General features: G+C 44.8%; 1 protein-coding gene across 1 annotated transcript; it reads right to left on the reverse strand.

The window, feature by feature from the left end:
• Positions 1-2,465: 2,465 nt before the first annotated feature.
• CASC3 (CASC3 exon junction complex subunit) lies at positions 2,466-15,955 on the reverse strand. The gene is given in 15 exon segments (XM_069074232.1): positions 2,466-4,103; positions 4,829-4,893; positions 5,048-5,170; positions 6,580-6,794; positions 7,066-7,164; positions 7,418-7,532; positions 7,821-7,885; positions 9,229-9,950; positions 10,134-10,310; positions 10,737-10,888; positions 10,979-11,134; positions 14,321-14,358; positions 14,680-14,707; positions 15,561-15,850; positions 15,853-15,955. Coding segments are annotated over 14 exon segments (2,307 nt in total). The 3' UTR covers positions 2,466-4,103; positions 4,829-4,869.
• Between the last annotated feature and the right edge of the window lie 932 nt (positions 15,956-16,887).

Raw genomic sequence — 16,887 nt, forward strand, 5'->3', positions numbered from 1 at the left:
ACTTTCCCCTAGCTCTATTCATCCACAACTGGATATTGTCTCCATCCCTATTTTCTACTTCCAAGCGTATGGACCGTAGGAAAACTGGCATGGGCAGGTTCAATCGCTACTCCACACCCTCCTGAGAACTCTGTGCAATAATCTCTTGTACTGTCCAGCAGCAGGGCAGAGTACAGTAGGGTGGTGGCTGCTTGCTTTCTCAGAAGCCTGACAGGACACAATGAGGTAGTGCCTGGTTGCCCTCTCTAGGGCAGGTATGAGCAGATGAACAAGTTTTGGCAGGTCAGGCTGGGTAAGGAGCAGCAGCAGCCGCCAGGGAGAAGAGACCAATAGTTCAAAGGCACCTGGGCACAACTGGCAACAGGAGTCAGGATCCTGAATATGTGAGGAGTACTCAAGAGTTACCTGTCTGTAGCTGGCAACAGCAACTGAGGGCACAGGATTGGGAATACCCATTAGTTATCAGGCAGAAAGGGCTGTGTGGACACTGCAGTCTTGAACTCTAATTGGTTCCATAATTCTACACTTTAGAGACCTGATACCCAAAGTAAAATTCTGCCCCTAAGGTTAATTATGAAGGGTAGACTTGAGTTGTGTACAGAGTAAAGTGTGGGGATGGGCATTATTCGGTAGTGCTCTGTGGGAGAGGTGAGGTAGTACCAGCCCTGGGCAATGCCCCACCCCTGTTTACTGTGCCATGGTCGAGGGTGGGGCTGGGGAAAGCAGGGAATGGTGGCAGAATTGCACTAGATGCATATACATGTCTATGCATGTGCATGCCAGTGTACACGTGTGCTAGAATGTGTTCACACAAATATAGCCATGCATAATCACGTGTTAGTGGATTTTTGAGAGAGAGTAGAAGTGAGCATGTGTGGTCAAGGAGCTCCAGCAGCAATCTGAAGGTTGGTCTCCTGGATCCCTTCTGTAGGACACCAGAATACCCAAGGACAATGGCTGCAATTGGGCAGCTAGAGTGGGATGAAGCTCTGGAGACAGCAGCTCTGTTCAAGCAATGCGAGGGAGAGCTCCTCCCTTCACATGAGGCTGTTACCAGATTAATCTAGTTGCCTTGACAACGTCCCTGGGCAGGATTTGGGGCTGTCTGCTGGGGAGGGCAAAGGATAGGGATGGAGATTGGTTTAGGAAAGGCAGGAGCCTAGAGAATATGGCATTTCTATAACCTGGGGGAAATGGAACTCTCCACCCCCCCCCCCAATTCTAGGATTCTAGGAAAAGTCTAGCCCAAATGGGCAGCCTGCCTCTCACTTGAGAGTAGTGACAAAATGGTTTTGAGGAAGGGCATTCCTGGGATATACCAAATCCCTAAATCACCACACCTAAAGATTTGACCCTTAGCTTTCCCAAAGGAGTTTGGACATGATTACCCAAGGCTAACTGACCATCCACAAATCCCCTCAATTCTTTCTGCTAAGACACTATGCTGGGAGGCTTTGCTGAGCTTGGGTTTCTTCTTGTCAAGCTGGTTACCAGGGCAACAGAGAAATGGGATCTAACTAAAGAGCTGGAAAAGCAAAAGAGGGGTGTGGAAGCACCTCACAGTCATTCCTCCTTAAGTCTGGCTGTTATCCTGAAATGCTCTCCTCACCCCCTAATAGGGCACATTGTCCATCCCGCAGTGAGCCAGAAAGGAAAAGATGGACTTCAAGGAGTGAAGCTTGTGGTTACTTAACAGAGGGCAGAGCTGAGAAGGCTCAGATCACTTGATTTTACAGGAAGAAGTTTCAATTTGGGGATGTAGACCACACAGCTGGTTCCAGGTGATGCCAGTTCCACACCAAGCTCTAAGGTACCACCACTTTGAAGCATCCTACGGTAACTACACAGAATGTTAGTTTTCCATAGGGGACAGTGAGCTGCACCAGACGACAGGGTTATCTGTTTCCCTTGCATAAAGAACAAAGTTAGAATTAAGTGGATAAAAAAAAAAAAGCCTTGCTCCTTTACCATGAAGGTGAGATTACCCCAACCCCAGATTTAGAGGACAGGGCAGCTCACTGTCTCTCTATCACACCTCTCTATAACCTTGGCATCCCAGGATGTAGCAGCATGGTCAGAGGAGATGCGGAGTCAGGAGCCCACACAGACTTCCTCACCTCTGCCTATCTTGATTTCCTGAGGCTTGTGAAGTGCTGATTTTTCTCCAACATTCAAAAACGAAGTATCTGAATGTTGCTTTAAGAATCCAGTGCAATTCAATTATCAGGAGGCAGGGTGGTGCAGTGGAAAGAGTGACAGTTCTGGAGTTAAAGGACCTCAGCTCAAACCCCCATTTCTGAAACTACACGGGTGACTTTAGTCAAGTCACTTAATCTCTGAACTCCTTACCTCATCTGTAATTAAATGAGATCAGACTGAAGTCCCTGCCAAATCTAAATCTATGATTTTATGAATCCCTTCGCATCCCCAGATAAGACTAATGCAAAACAATCAAGGTAGTCAGATTTCCCATCTAAAATTTATCATCTGGAATTCACAATGTAGATCACAAATAAACACTCCTCAGAAAAAAAAAAGATGAAAAAAGAAAACCCCAGAGAAAAACACATGGTTCAATAGACAACCATCACAGTGTTATAAGGTCTAGGAGACTGGTCATGTGGCCCTTGGGCTCAAGGCAGCAAGAAAATAAGCCTATAAAAGTGGCAACCAGCAATTAGTTTCCAAGAGGGGGTTTTTCTTAATTATGTCAAGTAAGAAGAAAATGGCTGGGTCCCACCCCCTCCCCCCACATATACTTTTTGATTAAGCCCATGGCCAAGATGACTTGAAATGACCAAGCCAAGCTGCTGGAAAGCAGAAGTGACTATGTTGAGGTGAAATGGCCACTACACTCGGGTTTTGTAGCAGGTTGGGGATAGCAGTCAAGCAGCCTCTAGCAACTGCATCAATAGTCTTCTGCAGAGACAGAGTTAAGTTGCCCTGAGCCCAAGAAGCACCTGATTACCTTTTGGCCTTGAGCCTGGCTGATATGCTACCTTTTTTTTTTTTAATTGAAAGGGAGGCTATCAAGGTGTGAAAGGAATGAAAACTTGTAGGGAGCATTGCACCCAGGTTTCAGGGCCAACTGGACAGGGAGCTACTTGAGAATGTGAGCCTTGGAAGCAGTTGCCTGGAAGGAGGCCTTGGTCTGCAGCAAATGGGGGTGGGAGGAATGAGGCTCTGAAGCCTATAGTTCTTCCCACTTCATTGCACTGATTTGCCCCAGGCACTACAAAGAGAGAGCCCTAAGGATGTTTATGGGAGGAGATGGGGGAGGATACCATTACTCTATCCTCCCCACTCCCAAGAGCACCAGATCTATTATCTCTCTCCAAAAGTAGAGAAATTGCACCTATCTAAACTAAAACCATCCCAGCAGATAGCAGGATCCAAATCCCTAAAAGCTGAAAATGGAAGGTAGGGCACTTCTATTGACCCTGGGCCTTCTTCAATGCTGTACTCTGCTGCGAGCTATGTTTCCATGGGGTTAGGGAAAAGTTAGAATTAAAAAACATACAAGAACAACAACAAGAGAAACCAACAAATTCCAAGAAAGACCAGCTCCTATGAAGACCCTGGGTGGGGAAAGAGCTGTTACATTCATTTTCATTTGGGAGGGCCATGGTAGGGAATCTAAAGGGAACCCAGAGCAGCTGGTAAACTTTGCAGAATGATTTCATTTTTTTAAAGGAAAAAGGAAGAATATTAAACGGCAAGCAAAGGTTTTTTTCATTCAACATCTTAAACAAGGAAAGGACAAGAAGGTGCCCACCATGGGAGGGAAGGACATTTCAGTCCCAGGGCAGGATGGAAGGAAGGGAAGATCAGCAGCAGAGACATGAGCTTCTGGGTCTAGAGATGAGGGTACATGAGCTGGCTGGCTGACCAGGGCCTTCCCTGCCCTGAGTACAGACAGCCACTCCCACTGGAGGAGAAAGATGTCCTTATTTTCCCATCAAAGCCTATTCCCAAGAAGAGGTAAGGCTGCTTTTCATTCTGGGTGTGTAACAAGTCTGCTTGCTGATGGGGGCCACAATATCATCAGAACACTCCCAGCAGCAGGTGTATCTTTCATCTTCTGAGTTCTCACTTCTGCTGTTCTGAAAGGAGTAGGGAAAAAGGAAGAACCACCACAGCATTAATACACCTTCCTGGGCCAACCACAGGATGTTTTCAGAAAGCCAGAGAGACCACTAAAGACCACAGTCTAGAATGATGAGAATCCTGACACTAAACTCCTAGAACTGGTTCTGTTGCAGCATATACCAGGCTCAATATACCCCTTTCTTCATAAGGACTGGCTGACCCTTCTCCTGCCTTCCTTTCTGTATCCCAATCCTACTTCCCACATTCTTCTCTCCACCAGGTTTTGCAATGTTATTAACAGCCTCTACTTCTTCAACTCTGCCCAGGGGGGTGCCCTAAGTAACAATGTTAAAGTCAATTCAGTAAGGAAAGTACTGGTGGATTCAAGATCCCTTCTGGTTTTTCCCTAGATTTACCAGCTATCCCATGAAACTCCGACTACAAAAGAGTATTTATTAGGTATGCCTGAAAGCCCCATTTTCATTAACAACAACAAAAAAATAGCAAGTATAAGGTTTTTGTTTTTTGGTCTTTTTGGAGGAGGAAAGCAGGGAAATTGGGGTTAAGTGACTTGCCCAAGGTCACACAGCTAGTATCAAATGTCTGAGACCTGATTTGATCTCAGGTCCTCCTGATTCCAGGACTGGTGCTCTATTCACTGGGCCACCAACCTGCCCCCAAGGTTTTGCTTTTTTAAAGCAATAGCATAAGTGTTTCATCAGGTCATATTTGTACTTACTTTTTATGTGGTATTATATTTAATGTATTTAGAAATTCAAATTAACTGGAACCTCTGCTTACAACCTGAAATAAAAAGTTAAAAGAGTTTGGTTGTGGGTAAAACACAACAAGCACTTTCCCCTAGGTTCCCACCCAAGGATAAGAAAAGTACATTGGGGAAAGGAGGGGCACAGTGATATGCAGTTGGAACAATAAGCTAGCCTAGGAGTTGCCATACCTCAGGTGGTGGGGGTTTGATGGTGACTGGCTGGGATGTCCGTCTGGGTGGAGAAGGTTTCGGCTGCACCTGTTGCTGGACTGGGTTATAATAGGTTACTCCTCCATACACCTGAGACTGAGCCTAAAGTCCAACATGGCAAGGAGATAAAAGGAAAATGGGTTAACTTAGGCAGAATGGGGATAAAAGTTGACATACAATAGAATCCAAATAAACAATCTTTAGTAATTATGGAGGTTTCTAAGCAATCCCTTAAAAATGACTTAATTTTTGTCTCCTTAGGCTGTTTCCTATATTTGAGTTGTCCTCTTACTCCATTAGATTATATGATTATAAGGCAGCTAGGTGGCAGGCACAGTGGACAGAGCACTGGCCCTGGAGTAAGAAGGACCTGAATTCAAATCCAGTCTCAGACACTAGCTATGTGACCCAGGGCAAGTCTTACTTAACCCTGGCTGCTCCCCCCCCCCCAAAAAAAAAGAAAGAAAAGAAAAAGAAAAGAAGAGATTATGTGATTACTATCTGCTTCAATTAAGATTCCCTAAGTCCCTGGTGAGGAATCTCAGAGCTCTAAAACTTCAAACCACCTAGTCCAACTGGTACCTGAAGAAAACCTCCTCCAGCAAACTGGAGTGAATAGTCATTCCTGCCTTCCCTTGAAGACCTCCACTGAAAGAGAAGACATTACCTCCCAAAGTAGTCCATTCTACTTAAAGATAGCTTCTAGAAAGTTTCTTCTTATACTAAACCTAAATCTACCTCTCTGAACTTCCACCCATTGCACTTAATTCTGCTTTTGGAGGCCAAAGCAAGTCTCTTCCTTTCCTAATTATAACCCTTTACATCCTTGAGGATAGGTATCATTGCCCTTTTCCCCTCAAAGCTAAATATCTCCAGGTCCTTCATTTGGTTCTCAAATGGCATGATCTTGGGCTTTTAATAACCTGATCACACTCTTCTGGAGACTCTCCAGCTTATTAGCCTTCCTCACAACTGTGGAGGGCAGTGTTCTGATGCTAGGGTATATATCAAATGGTCATTCCTTCTTCTGAAATTTCAAAAAAACTTTGTTCCTTGTTCCTAAAGCACTTTATCTCCATCCTGCCCTGATCAATAGCTTTGGTTGTGTTTGATCTTTCCTACTAGACTAAGCTGCAACTGATTCTTATTTATCTTCATATCCATGACAACACCTGGTGTGTGACATCTTGACACACAGGTATTTGATAAATATCTTTAATGAATATAGATGAGGAAATGCCATATAGTTCAACAGCAAACATTTACTAAATGCCTATGTACTGTGTGAAAGGCATTCTGGCCCTGAATGGATCCTGCCACTAACCAAAAATCTTAAATGAAAAAAACAATAAAAGAAACAGGATAGGGATTAACAGGTGGTACAATAAGGAGACTGGACTATCACAGGATATCTTGGTCCCTTACAAATCTTGAGATTTATCAAAGAAGTTACATCTCCTTATCATCATGGGAAATTTGAGGACAGTGTTACAATTTGCTAGTCACCTTACCTGGGTATTAGGGTACAGGTGAGGAGGTGGGGGAGGGGGCAGTGCCCCTGGGGCATAGGGATAGCTGGGACTGCCGAAGTTCATGACACCTGGAGCAGAGAAGTAGGTAGGGGCAAGCAGCTGCTGGGGCGGTGGCTGTCCTGGGGACATGGACACTGGCGGGGGGTACAGACCCGGGTTAGGCAGAGGTGCTGGCGTCTGATGGGGATGTAAACCTAGACAGGGAGAATGGAACAAATATTAAAGAAGGGGAAGAGAATACTGTCTCTGTGATAGTTCCTAAACCTGCTAGCCACAAACAGGGACGAGAAATAATGTTACTCTCCTAAGCTAATCAAGACTGTTCCAAAAGGATAATTTAGATTTTGGTCTCTGTCTTAAGAAGTAGAAAAGGTTCAGGTCACACAAAGCATCTGCCAGGATATCTCATGTACCCTGTTCCTACAACCCTACTTGCTGAAAGGGAAATTAGAGGTATAAACTTACCGGGGTGAGGGAGGTGCATTTCTGGTTGTACAATCATGCCCTGAGGAGGCATTGGCGTAGGGCTGTCACTGTGGGTGTAGATTGGTCCCTGGAACTGCACTGCAAGATATCACAGGGGAATTCACTAATGGATTCTCATTCCCAAAGTCACATGGGCAATTCCCCTGCCCTCCAAACAATAAAGACTCTTGTAAAGATTTTCTTAGTGTTCTATCTGGGAGAACAGAACAGGCAACTTCCTGATGCCCACATTCAGGTGTTGGAGGGAATAAGCTGTCTAAGAATCTACTCTCAATCCAGAATCAGCACTCTGATAAGAACCCTAGCTCTAAGAGGAAGTCTTGAAACTCACATGGGTCATAGTAGTGCCCTTCCATGATACTGATGTGCACAGGGGGGGCTGGTGGTTCAGGGACAGGTCTCTGACGCTGGGAAGAATATCGTTTGGCTCGACCACCCTGAACACTCTGAAAGAGAGAGTAGCAAAGGTTAGGTGAAGGCTAATTCTTATAGGCTTATCTCTACCTCCCTCCACAACCACAGCTCAGTAAAAACTGTCCAACAGACAACAAGGTCTATTAACTGAAAAATTAACTTAAAAAAAAGGCCTTTCCTGGACATCCCTGAAATAGCTGAGTGATAGCCTGCATGGATTACTTCGTTGGTCCTATTAATGCTATAGTTTGGGTTAAAAGACTTCGCCAAACTGTGAACTGAACTTGTCCCCCCTCTGATTTCTCATCCCTCTTCTTTACCATTTCTTCCATACGGTTAAACTGAGGTGGAGGGCCTGCTCCCAGGTGCATGTGGTTGGGAATACCTGAAAAACATACAAAAAACTTGTTCATTGGAGAGCAGAAGACACAAACACAGCATTCCAGGATGATACCAGGCAAGGGTGGGTAGGGAGTGAGGGTGGTGTAGACTCCAACACTGGCAATAGCTTTTTCACTTTGAACTAGAAAAATCCCTTCAAACCATATCTGCTTTCTGTTAACAGCAATACTAGCAAATTTACTACCTTCTCCTGTTATCATGACATAGCGATGATGGCCCCTTGAAAAATGAATTCAGTGTCATGGTCAATTCTGGAATGTTTTGTTTGACTAGACATGTTTCAATGTTTTTTTTCTTTTTCAAAGCGGGGTGAAAGTGGAAAAGAAGAAATAGAAGGGAGAGAATGAAGACCTGAAAACATTTTTAAAATGAAAATAAAAATTAGAAAAAAAAAAGAGTTCAGTAAGGAAGCACATGTTTAAATCTTTTCTTATGAATATTTCACTGTACAAAACCTTAGGTTGCAATAGTTAGCTCATTACAACGAAATAGGTAAACTATCAAGACTATCAGTTTGGGGGCAACAAATGGAAGGGGGGGGGCACATTTTGTCAATCTACATAACCTGACCACATCCTAGATCTGGAGGCCTTAGGTAGGAGTTCTGTAGCTATTCCCATCTGGGGAAAAATCATTTAAGTCAGAGTAAGTAAAGGCTCTATCTAGCTCCTGACTGGCAAGAGAAGGACATCTGAGGAAAGATGCACTTCACTCCTTTGCCAATTTTCTAGTCCCAACCAAGACAAGGATTCCATATTTTGTGAGGATGGGAGCTGCTACAAATCTCATTTGAAAAGTGAACGAATGAGGATTCCTAAACTCTAAACTGCAATGAGGCACTTTCAGGGACCAAAGAAGTCACTCACATCCAACCATCTAGTGGCTGAGGAAGGACTGAAATGACCACTGGAGGGCACACTTTAGCAGCGGGGAAGGTCTGATTTGTCCCTAAGCATGAAGACTGTCTGGGAAAGAGGTTGTTTTTCCAAAGGGAATTAAAAAATACTAACTCAAACTAAAAGAGTAGTTTCTGCCTTAGAGAACCAACCTCTATTATTAGCTTAAAAGGGCAAAACTCTTCCTCTTTATCCACAGTACTCAATTATGGAGCTCTGAATACCAGAAGTGAATACTGTGTAAGATTCAATACTTTCTTAAAATATACAAGTGCCATGGTGCTTTAGAGTACTAGGCTAAAAATAACTGCTACAGAGACCTAATCAGTGATACTAGCCCAGACACCTCGCCTCCAAGACTTCCATGTCCCAACATCCAACTTTCCTGAGGCAAAGGAAAAAGTTGGTCATCCATACTTGAGTTACTTACCTCGAAGCTCCCTTGGTTGTAGGAACTGAGGCTGCCCTGGGCTCCAATTTTGTTCAGTCAGATTTAGTTGGGTCATGTCTTGCTCAAGTCCTCCTGTGCTGGAATCCACTGGGGCCTCCCAATTCCCAGTCTTTGAGGGTGGTGGTGGTGGTGGTGGTGGTGGTGGTGGTGGTGGTGGGGTAGCTGGGGGAGGTGGAGGTGCAGGGGCTGGTCCCTCTGCAGGAGGTGGAACTTCCTCTGCCAACTTGCTTGCATCTCCAGCTTTGTTTCTGGATCTTCTTGCTCGAGAGTAGGACTTCTTCTCAATGGGTCTGTCTGGGGGGGGTGGTACAGTTTCAGGGGCAGGGGGAGGAGGCTCTGAATCTGCTTCCTCTTTTTCAGGGCTGCCAAACCCATGGGAAGACTCCATGTCAGGGGATGGGTCCCTAGCTGGGGTGTATTCCAGGCGCCGAGAACGATAACCATTTTCATGCTTGACAGAGTCATTAGAACGAATGCTATGTGGCCCACCATTTTCTGAAGACCTAAACCCAGTCCTTCCTTCCTTGTAGCCCCCAGCTCTGGAGAAGTTCCTAGATGTAGGCATCCTCCCTGTACCAGCAGCATTACGATTGACGAATGTTCTTGGTGGCAAGGAGGCTCCCCCAGAGCCCTGGTGACGGGGAGGCTTGTTTGGCCGATCGTTGCCCCAGTTTGGCTCCCTCTGTGGAGAGCTTCCAAACCTGGAAGAGTAGAAGCAAAAAACCATTAAAACCTAGTGATTAAAAGAACTACCTCCTGCGGATTATAGGACCACATCTTCTTCAATGGTGCTACAATTTCTGACTGTATGAATGGTGGCAGTAAAGAACAGAAAGCCCCTGCCTGAAAATTTTCAATAATCCTTACTTCAGTCCGTTCCTCACCTGGGTTTACGGATTCTCCGAGGTTTGATATCATCAGGGTTGTGAGCTGATCGAATATCGTAACCATAAAGGGCTATGAGCTCCTGCCGAGACTTGGGTGCTTGTTCATCCTCTCTGAACTTGTCATGTTCCCACCGACCCTCATCTTTCCACAGCTTCCGCTGACGTCCTTTGGGTCTACACAAAAAGGAGAAGAATATCTCTGGCTTGCAGGACCTACCCAGCTGAAAGACACTTTGAAAAGGCATGGTGTTTTCCCTAAGAAGAGCTAGAGTATTTACAGAGGAAAATAAATTATCACCTGGCTCAGTCTCCCAGCCTCCCAGAGATCAGGGCAATACTAATGCCAAGTCCCTTTATTAGACTATAAATGCTACAAAGGGAAGGCCCACATCTTATCTAAACTTTACAATTTCCTCAGGCACTTAAGAAATCTTTGTTGAATAAACAGCCTTTTGGAATATAGCCTGCTAGCTCAGCTGGGACAACATTTTAAAAAATGTAATCTGTACAGCATCTCCAGTCTCTATGCATTTCTCCTAAAATAGAGAAGCAACTAGATCTAAGCAAACCCTTTTCAAGAAGCCTCCTCTTAAGTGTTACCTGACTTCTTCTTCTTGAGTTTGGCCTCGGAGGTCATGCTCGAAGAAGAGTCCTTTCCGGGGGATATAGGCAGGGTTCTTCCGATCTTCATCATCATCCAAATGCTTTGGGACCTTTTTACCCACCTTGTTTTCTACAGGTTCTGTGCTCTCCTAAAAGGCAAGCAAAAGGACTCTTTGTTTCTCCAAGGTAGGGATAATTCATCTGGTCCAGAAGTGAAATGTCCCCTAGTAGGTACCTACTTGCCCATCTCCACTTTGTCTTTCACCAGTCACAGTGCCTTTTGGGTCAGGTTTTTCTTCTCCTTTCTCTTCTTTTGCCAAAGAATTAGCAGCATCATTAGCTTCGGACTTAAGCTCCACCTTGGAACTTTCCTCTTCACTGTATTCTTCCTCTCCCTGAAAAGACATTTTCCTTATTACTTCCTAAGGGGAAATCGGGAAGAGCTTGTACCTTGGAAAACCAATCCTTTTGATAAGCATCAATAGTCAATTGAAATTGAAAGCTAAATACTTTTCTTATCTCCTTGCAATGCAATACTTTTCATCTGCCAAACTGGAGTATAAGTGAAATGTTAGGTTTTAGGTTTTGGGGAATTCACTCTAAGAGCAGAGGTATATTAGACATTCAACAACAAAAAAAATCAGTAGATTAACTTATCTAGATAAGGTGTTCTTTTCTTTTCTTAGGGGGAGAGAGTGGGGTTATTGGGGTGACTTTCCCAGAGTAACACAGCTAGTAAGTTTCTGATGCTACATTTGAATTCAGGTCCTCCTGACTCTACGGCCAGTGCTCTATCCACTGTACGACCTAGCTGCTATCAGGTGTTCATAACCTGGAGTCTATGAACTTCTTTAAAAAAAATTTAAATAACTATTTATTATATGCATTTAAAAACATTCCACGGAGGGGTTCATATATTTCACCAGACTGCCAAAGGGGGCCACAACATAAGAAAGGTTAAAAATCTCTGCTCCAGATCAATTAACTAGTGCTTACACAACCATTTTACCCAAACTTCAGACACAAAGCATGAATTCTCCCTTTTGGTCTAGAACATTTTAGTGGGAAAGAACAGGTACTAAAAATGTCCACAAAATGAGTAAATATTCACTATTCAATAGCATCATAAGTCTAATAGACTTTCTGAAACAGTCCCATAACTTTAAGGAGTCTTTCTTCCTACATGTAGCTGACAAGAAAGAAGTCAGTTCTCCTTCATTCCTTCAATGGAAGGCTAAGCATCCACTTTTCTGCCTACTGGTACTACATTTCCTACCAATTCTCAGCCTGAGCTCTTAAAAGTCCTGCTTGGAGGGGCAGCTAGGTGGTGCAGTGAACAGAGCACCGGCCCTGGAGTCAGGAGGACCCGAGTTCAAATCCGGCCTCAGACACTTAACATAAAACTAGCTGTGTGACCTTGGGCAAGTCACTTAACCTCAGTTGCCCTGCCTTTCCCCCTACCAAAGGAAAAAAAAATTCCTGCTTGATGTATATGTGACCTTTCTTCACTACCCCCCAAACAGGGGGGTCTGGAACTTTGCTTTGACTGGAATCAAACACCCTAAAATAGTATCTGCATGATTAATGAGATAACTTTGTTTTACACAGTCTGTAGCTGAATGTCAAACAAGGTGGCTGTTTTGTTCAGGATTCAGAAACTAATTTTGTTTTCAAGATACAAAGGAAGGACACAAATAGTACAGTGCTGAGGCGAGTCCAAATTATATCACCAAACTGAAACCTAACTGAAGCCAAAATGCTGCTGTGGGGCTCCATAGCTTTATCTTTCCTGTTGGTCAGCACCTCCAACAATGTCAGTTCAAGTTTTCACATTTACAATAAATATCCTTCATTGCAAAGGCTTACACTCAAGGTACACACAAGAATCCCAAGGAATAAAATAAGTTATAAAAGCTACATCTAATCATTATCAAGAAGCTTTGTGTAGGTGTGGGGAAAGCACTCACTGGACCTGGAATCAGAAAAGACCTGGGTTCAAATTTCACTTCTGACACTTGTTATCTGATCAAGGGCAAGTCACTTATTTCTCTGAATCTTCATTCCCTATCTCAGTAAAGTGGAGATGATACCGACTGTAGAGAATGAAATGCAAATATATTTCAGGTTGTCCCACAACTCTTACAAGTATAACAGCAGAGGAAGAGAGAATCTGGAACTCAAAAATTTGCTAAAAATTGTTTTTTACAAATAAAACACCACCTTTTGAAGGAAGGCTTTCCTAGTAACTCTTAATACTAGTGACTTCCGGGGCGGCCAGGTAGCACAGCAAGTAAGAGCACTGGCCCTAGTGTTGGGATGACCTGGGGATCCAATCTGGGCTCGGACATTTAGCACCCACCCAGAAACACCTGGCCATATAACCTTGAGCAAGTTATTTAACCCCAATTGCTTAGGGGCGGCCAGGTGGCTCAGCGAGTAAGAGCATCGGCACCAGTGTTAGGATGACCTGGGGATCAAATCCGGGCTCAGATACTTAGCACCAAACCCAGAAATAACTGGCTGTGTAACCTTGAGCAAGTTACTTAAGCCCAATTGCTTAAAAAAAAAAAATACTAGTGACTTCCTTCTGAGACTGTCTCTAATTTACCCTGTTTGTATCTTTTTATGTATATGGCTATTTTCATGTTGTTTTCTCACATTAGATGGTAAGCTCCGTGAAGGCAAGGACTGTGTTTTTATATTTCTTTGTATCTCCAAAGCTTTGCCTAGTGCCTGGCAAATAATATAAGCTTAGCCTATATATATATATATATATATATATAAGCTTAGCCTAGTGCCTGGCGCTCAATAAACCCTTGTTGACATGACTCTTGTCTATCAGCCAAAAAAAGTTGTATTTACATGTAATTGGGGAAAAACTAAAATATTTAATTTTTTAAAAGTATAACAGCAATACTTATTATTACTTTATGCAAAATTGTGCTGAGAGGCCAGGCATGCTTATGAAATCCAATGGATATTTTAACCTGGAATTCCTAATTACACTGAAGATATGCTCATAACTGATCTCTGCAGCACTGATTGAACACTCTAACAGTCAGTAATACTCAGATCATGTCACAGCCAAACCTTCAAAGAAACTCTGAATCCTACTGCTCTCATGGTGTCAAATGTAAAAAGTTTGTCTGGCAGAAGTTGGAACTGACATAACCAAGAAGGCCTGCAGCTTTACAGCAAATTAAAGTGAACTACCTAACCACCATAAGACAACAATGAAAACTGAGAAAAATCTGATAGAACAAGGATTCTAAGTAAAACACCTAAGAAAATGCTCTCATTATTTTATTTGTATCATTTTTTTTCCAGTTAGAAGAGATCCTATTCAGGTAGAATGAGGGGGACTCAGTACAAACTTCCCTGTATAAGACCAAGTCAATTTCTGATACTAAACACTTTTTCTTAAGTACAAATGGAAAGTGGAACAGAAAGCCAACAGCACCATTGTGACAGTAGCTTTGTATACAATAGATAATTAGTTGACTTGCAGGATTTATAACAGAGCTGTACACATACTCTAAAATGTTTGTTCATGTACTACTAAAGAAAAATGTTACACTCACTTCTGAATCCTCTGCACTTTCATAATCGGAGAGAACAGCTGAAAGGAAAAAAGAAATCAGAGGTCAAGCAAACCTTCTGGACGAAGTAGCTATAAGCACACATACTGTCCACAGAGTGACCTAATAAAGTTGCAGGCTTAGTAGAAACAAAACCTCTTTGCCATTACAATTTAGTTCAGAGCTATCCAAAACAAGAGTATGCAAGGAGCTTAAAATGAGGAAATAACAACATCCAAGATAGCAATTTCAGGAAAGACAAGTTGTTATAAGTAGGTAATTGGAGAGCAAGTTTGTATGTGGAGGTGAGATTGGTATCAATCATCTGCCCATTGAGGTCAGTCAGAGTAGCTCATACTCACCATCGCCTTCTATGCAGTCTTCACTTTCCTGGATAAAAGAAGACAAAGGGTAACTCTTAGGCATAGTTTTGCACTGAAATTCACTATTTCTACATTTCCCCCACCCACCTATGGACTTCCCCTGATGATAAAAAGAGATATTTGTAAAGCAGGAAAGCTATAGGAATATTACTGGTTTTGAGCTGTATCCCACTCTTCATGACCCCATTTGGGGTTTTCTTGCCAAGGATACTGGAGCACTTTGCCATTTCCTTCTCCAGAAGTTGTTTAGTGCCTTCCGACTCTGTGTGACCCCATTTCTGTTGGAGTGGTTTGCCATTTCCTTCTCCAGTTCATTCGACAGATGAGGAAACTGAGGCAAACAGGGTTAAGTGACTTGCCCAGAGTCACATAGCTAGTAAGTGTCTAAAGCGGAATTTGAATTCAAGTCTTCCTGACTCCAGGTCTGGCTCTCTATCCACTTCAACACCTAGCTGCCCTATAGGAAAGTTAGCTACTACCATCAACTGTTATAAAAACAGGATGATGGACTAAAAGGTCCAGAAGGGGGAGGAGAGGGAAAACAAATCTGAAGTCATCCAGTGGTTAGGAGAACAAGACAAATATAGGCACACTCCCTCCTTCTTTTTTTCAAACCCATAGAGTGGCTGAAAAGAATTCGATCTAGTTCTCTCGACCCACTGGTGAAATGAAAACTCCGCAGCGTGGCTTCTCTGCCTCACTTCTTTTAGGGCCAACCCCACAGACCACCCCCATCCCATCGCGTCCCGACTCGTCCCCTCCCCCTCCCCGCAGGCCCCGCCCCTCCTCGTCTCCGTTCCTCCTCCCCCCGCTCGCCGCTCTTGCTCAGCCAGGACCGGCCCTGGGCCCCGCTCACTCACACATTCCGACTCGTCAGGACTCCGGAGGCCGCCTCCCTCCATCCGTCGGGAATTGAGGCCCCCGGATCGGCCGCCGCGCAGCGAGGAAGAGGAGCCGCCGCCGGCCCCGCCGCCGCCGCCGCCGCCGCCCCGGGAACCGGCGCTGTCCGAACCCGAGGCTCCGGACTCCTCGTCCTCCGTGTCCTGCGAGGCGCGCTGCCGCCGTCGGTCCGCCATCTTGCGGAGAACCGACCCCCGTCCGGGTTTCCGCGCTCCCTCGCTAGATCGCGAGTTACTCGATTCCCCCCCGCCGCCCGCCAGCCCGTCAGCCTGTCTGCCGCACCCGTTCGCAAGGGCCGCTGGGAGACCGAAGCTCGGCGGAGAGGGAGAGCGGACGAGACTACAAAACCCAGCATGCTCTGCGCCAAAAACCCATCGTCCTGCTTCGTTTCCGGTCTCGTGGGGGCGCTCGGCAACTTGAAACGAGCCTGTTTCTAAAGGCTGGGGCAAGGACAAGTGGCACAGTGGAGGTTTTGTGTGTGAGCGTGAGTGCTGGGCGGGGGAATTGTTACTCGCAGAGCGCTTGCGCGCACGGGCCCCAGCCTTCCGGGCAGCTTTTCTGCGTGCCAGAGAGGTACTAGCCCGCCTTCCTCCAATGCAGAGACCTCCCCGCCCTCCTCCGGCCATCTTCTAAGCCAGACTGTCTAGGGCTGGAAGCTTGGAGAAGCGATTTGCGGGCTTTGAACACCATGATCATCATGCTTTTCATTTTCCAGACTCCCAGCCACCTTGCTCTATCTGTAAAAGAATGCTCTATCGTCGCCCCCTGAAAGACATCCACTCAGTAGGAACACCAAAGCGGGCTCCAAGAGGCTTTGGTCTGCAGTCGAGCTGAGCCAAGGTCCACAGAAGCCCTGTTATTTTTAAAGAACTGAGTCCCCCTTAAGAGTATTTGTATGGATCTGTTGATGCAAGTGGAGGTAGCTTTAGGTTGATGCCTTGGAGCCCCTCCATGCCTTTCCATTCCATATTCTTCCCCTCGCGCCTCCAGAAAGGCAGTGCATCGAACAAGGTGGAGGACTTTCCTTTTACATTTCGTGGGTGCCATTGCCCGGCTTGGAGCTGTGCAGACACTAGTCCAGTTTTCCCTTTTCCCTTTTATTGACTGCATAGTCTTTATGCCTCTTCTTTAGGTAACAGTTGGAGACGTGTGTGGTGGATAAAAAGCCAATCTGGGGATCTGGAAGATCTGGGTTCAAATGCTGATGCTGCCCCTCCCCAGACAAACCTTTTAAAAAAAAAAGTTTTGTAACAGTTGCCAATAAGTTGCTGATTATAGCACTTCACA

The sequence above is a fragment of the Petaurus breviceps genome, unplaced genomic scaffold (genome assembly GCF_028583685.1).
Source record: "Petaurus breviceps papuanus isolate PSGF00001 unplaced genomic scaffold, PetGlider_PUasm1.0 90887, whole genome shotgun sequence".
Lineage (NCBI taxonomy): Eukaryota > Metazoa > Chordata > Mammalia > Diprotodontia > Petauridae > Petaurus > Petaurus breviceps.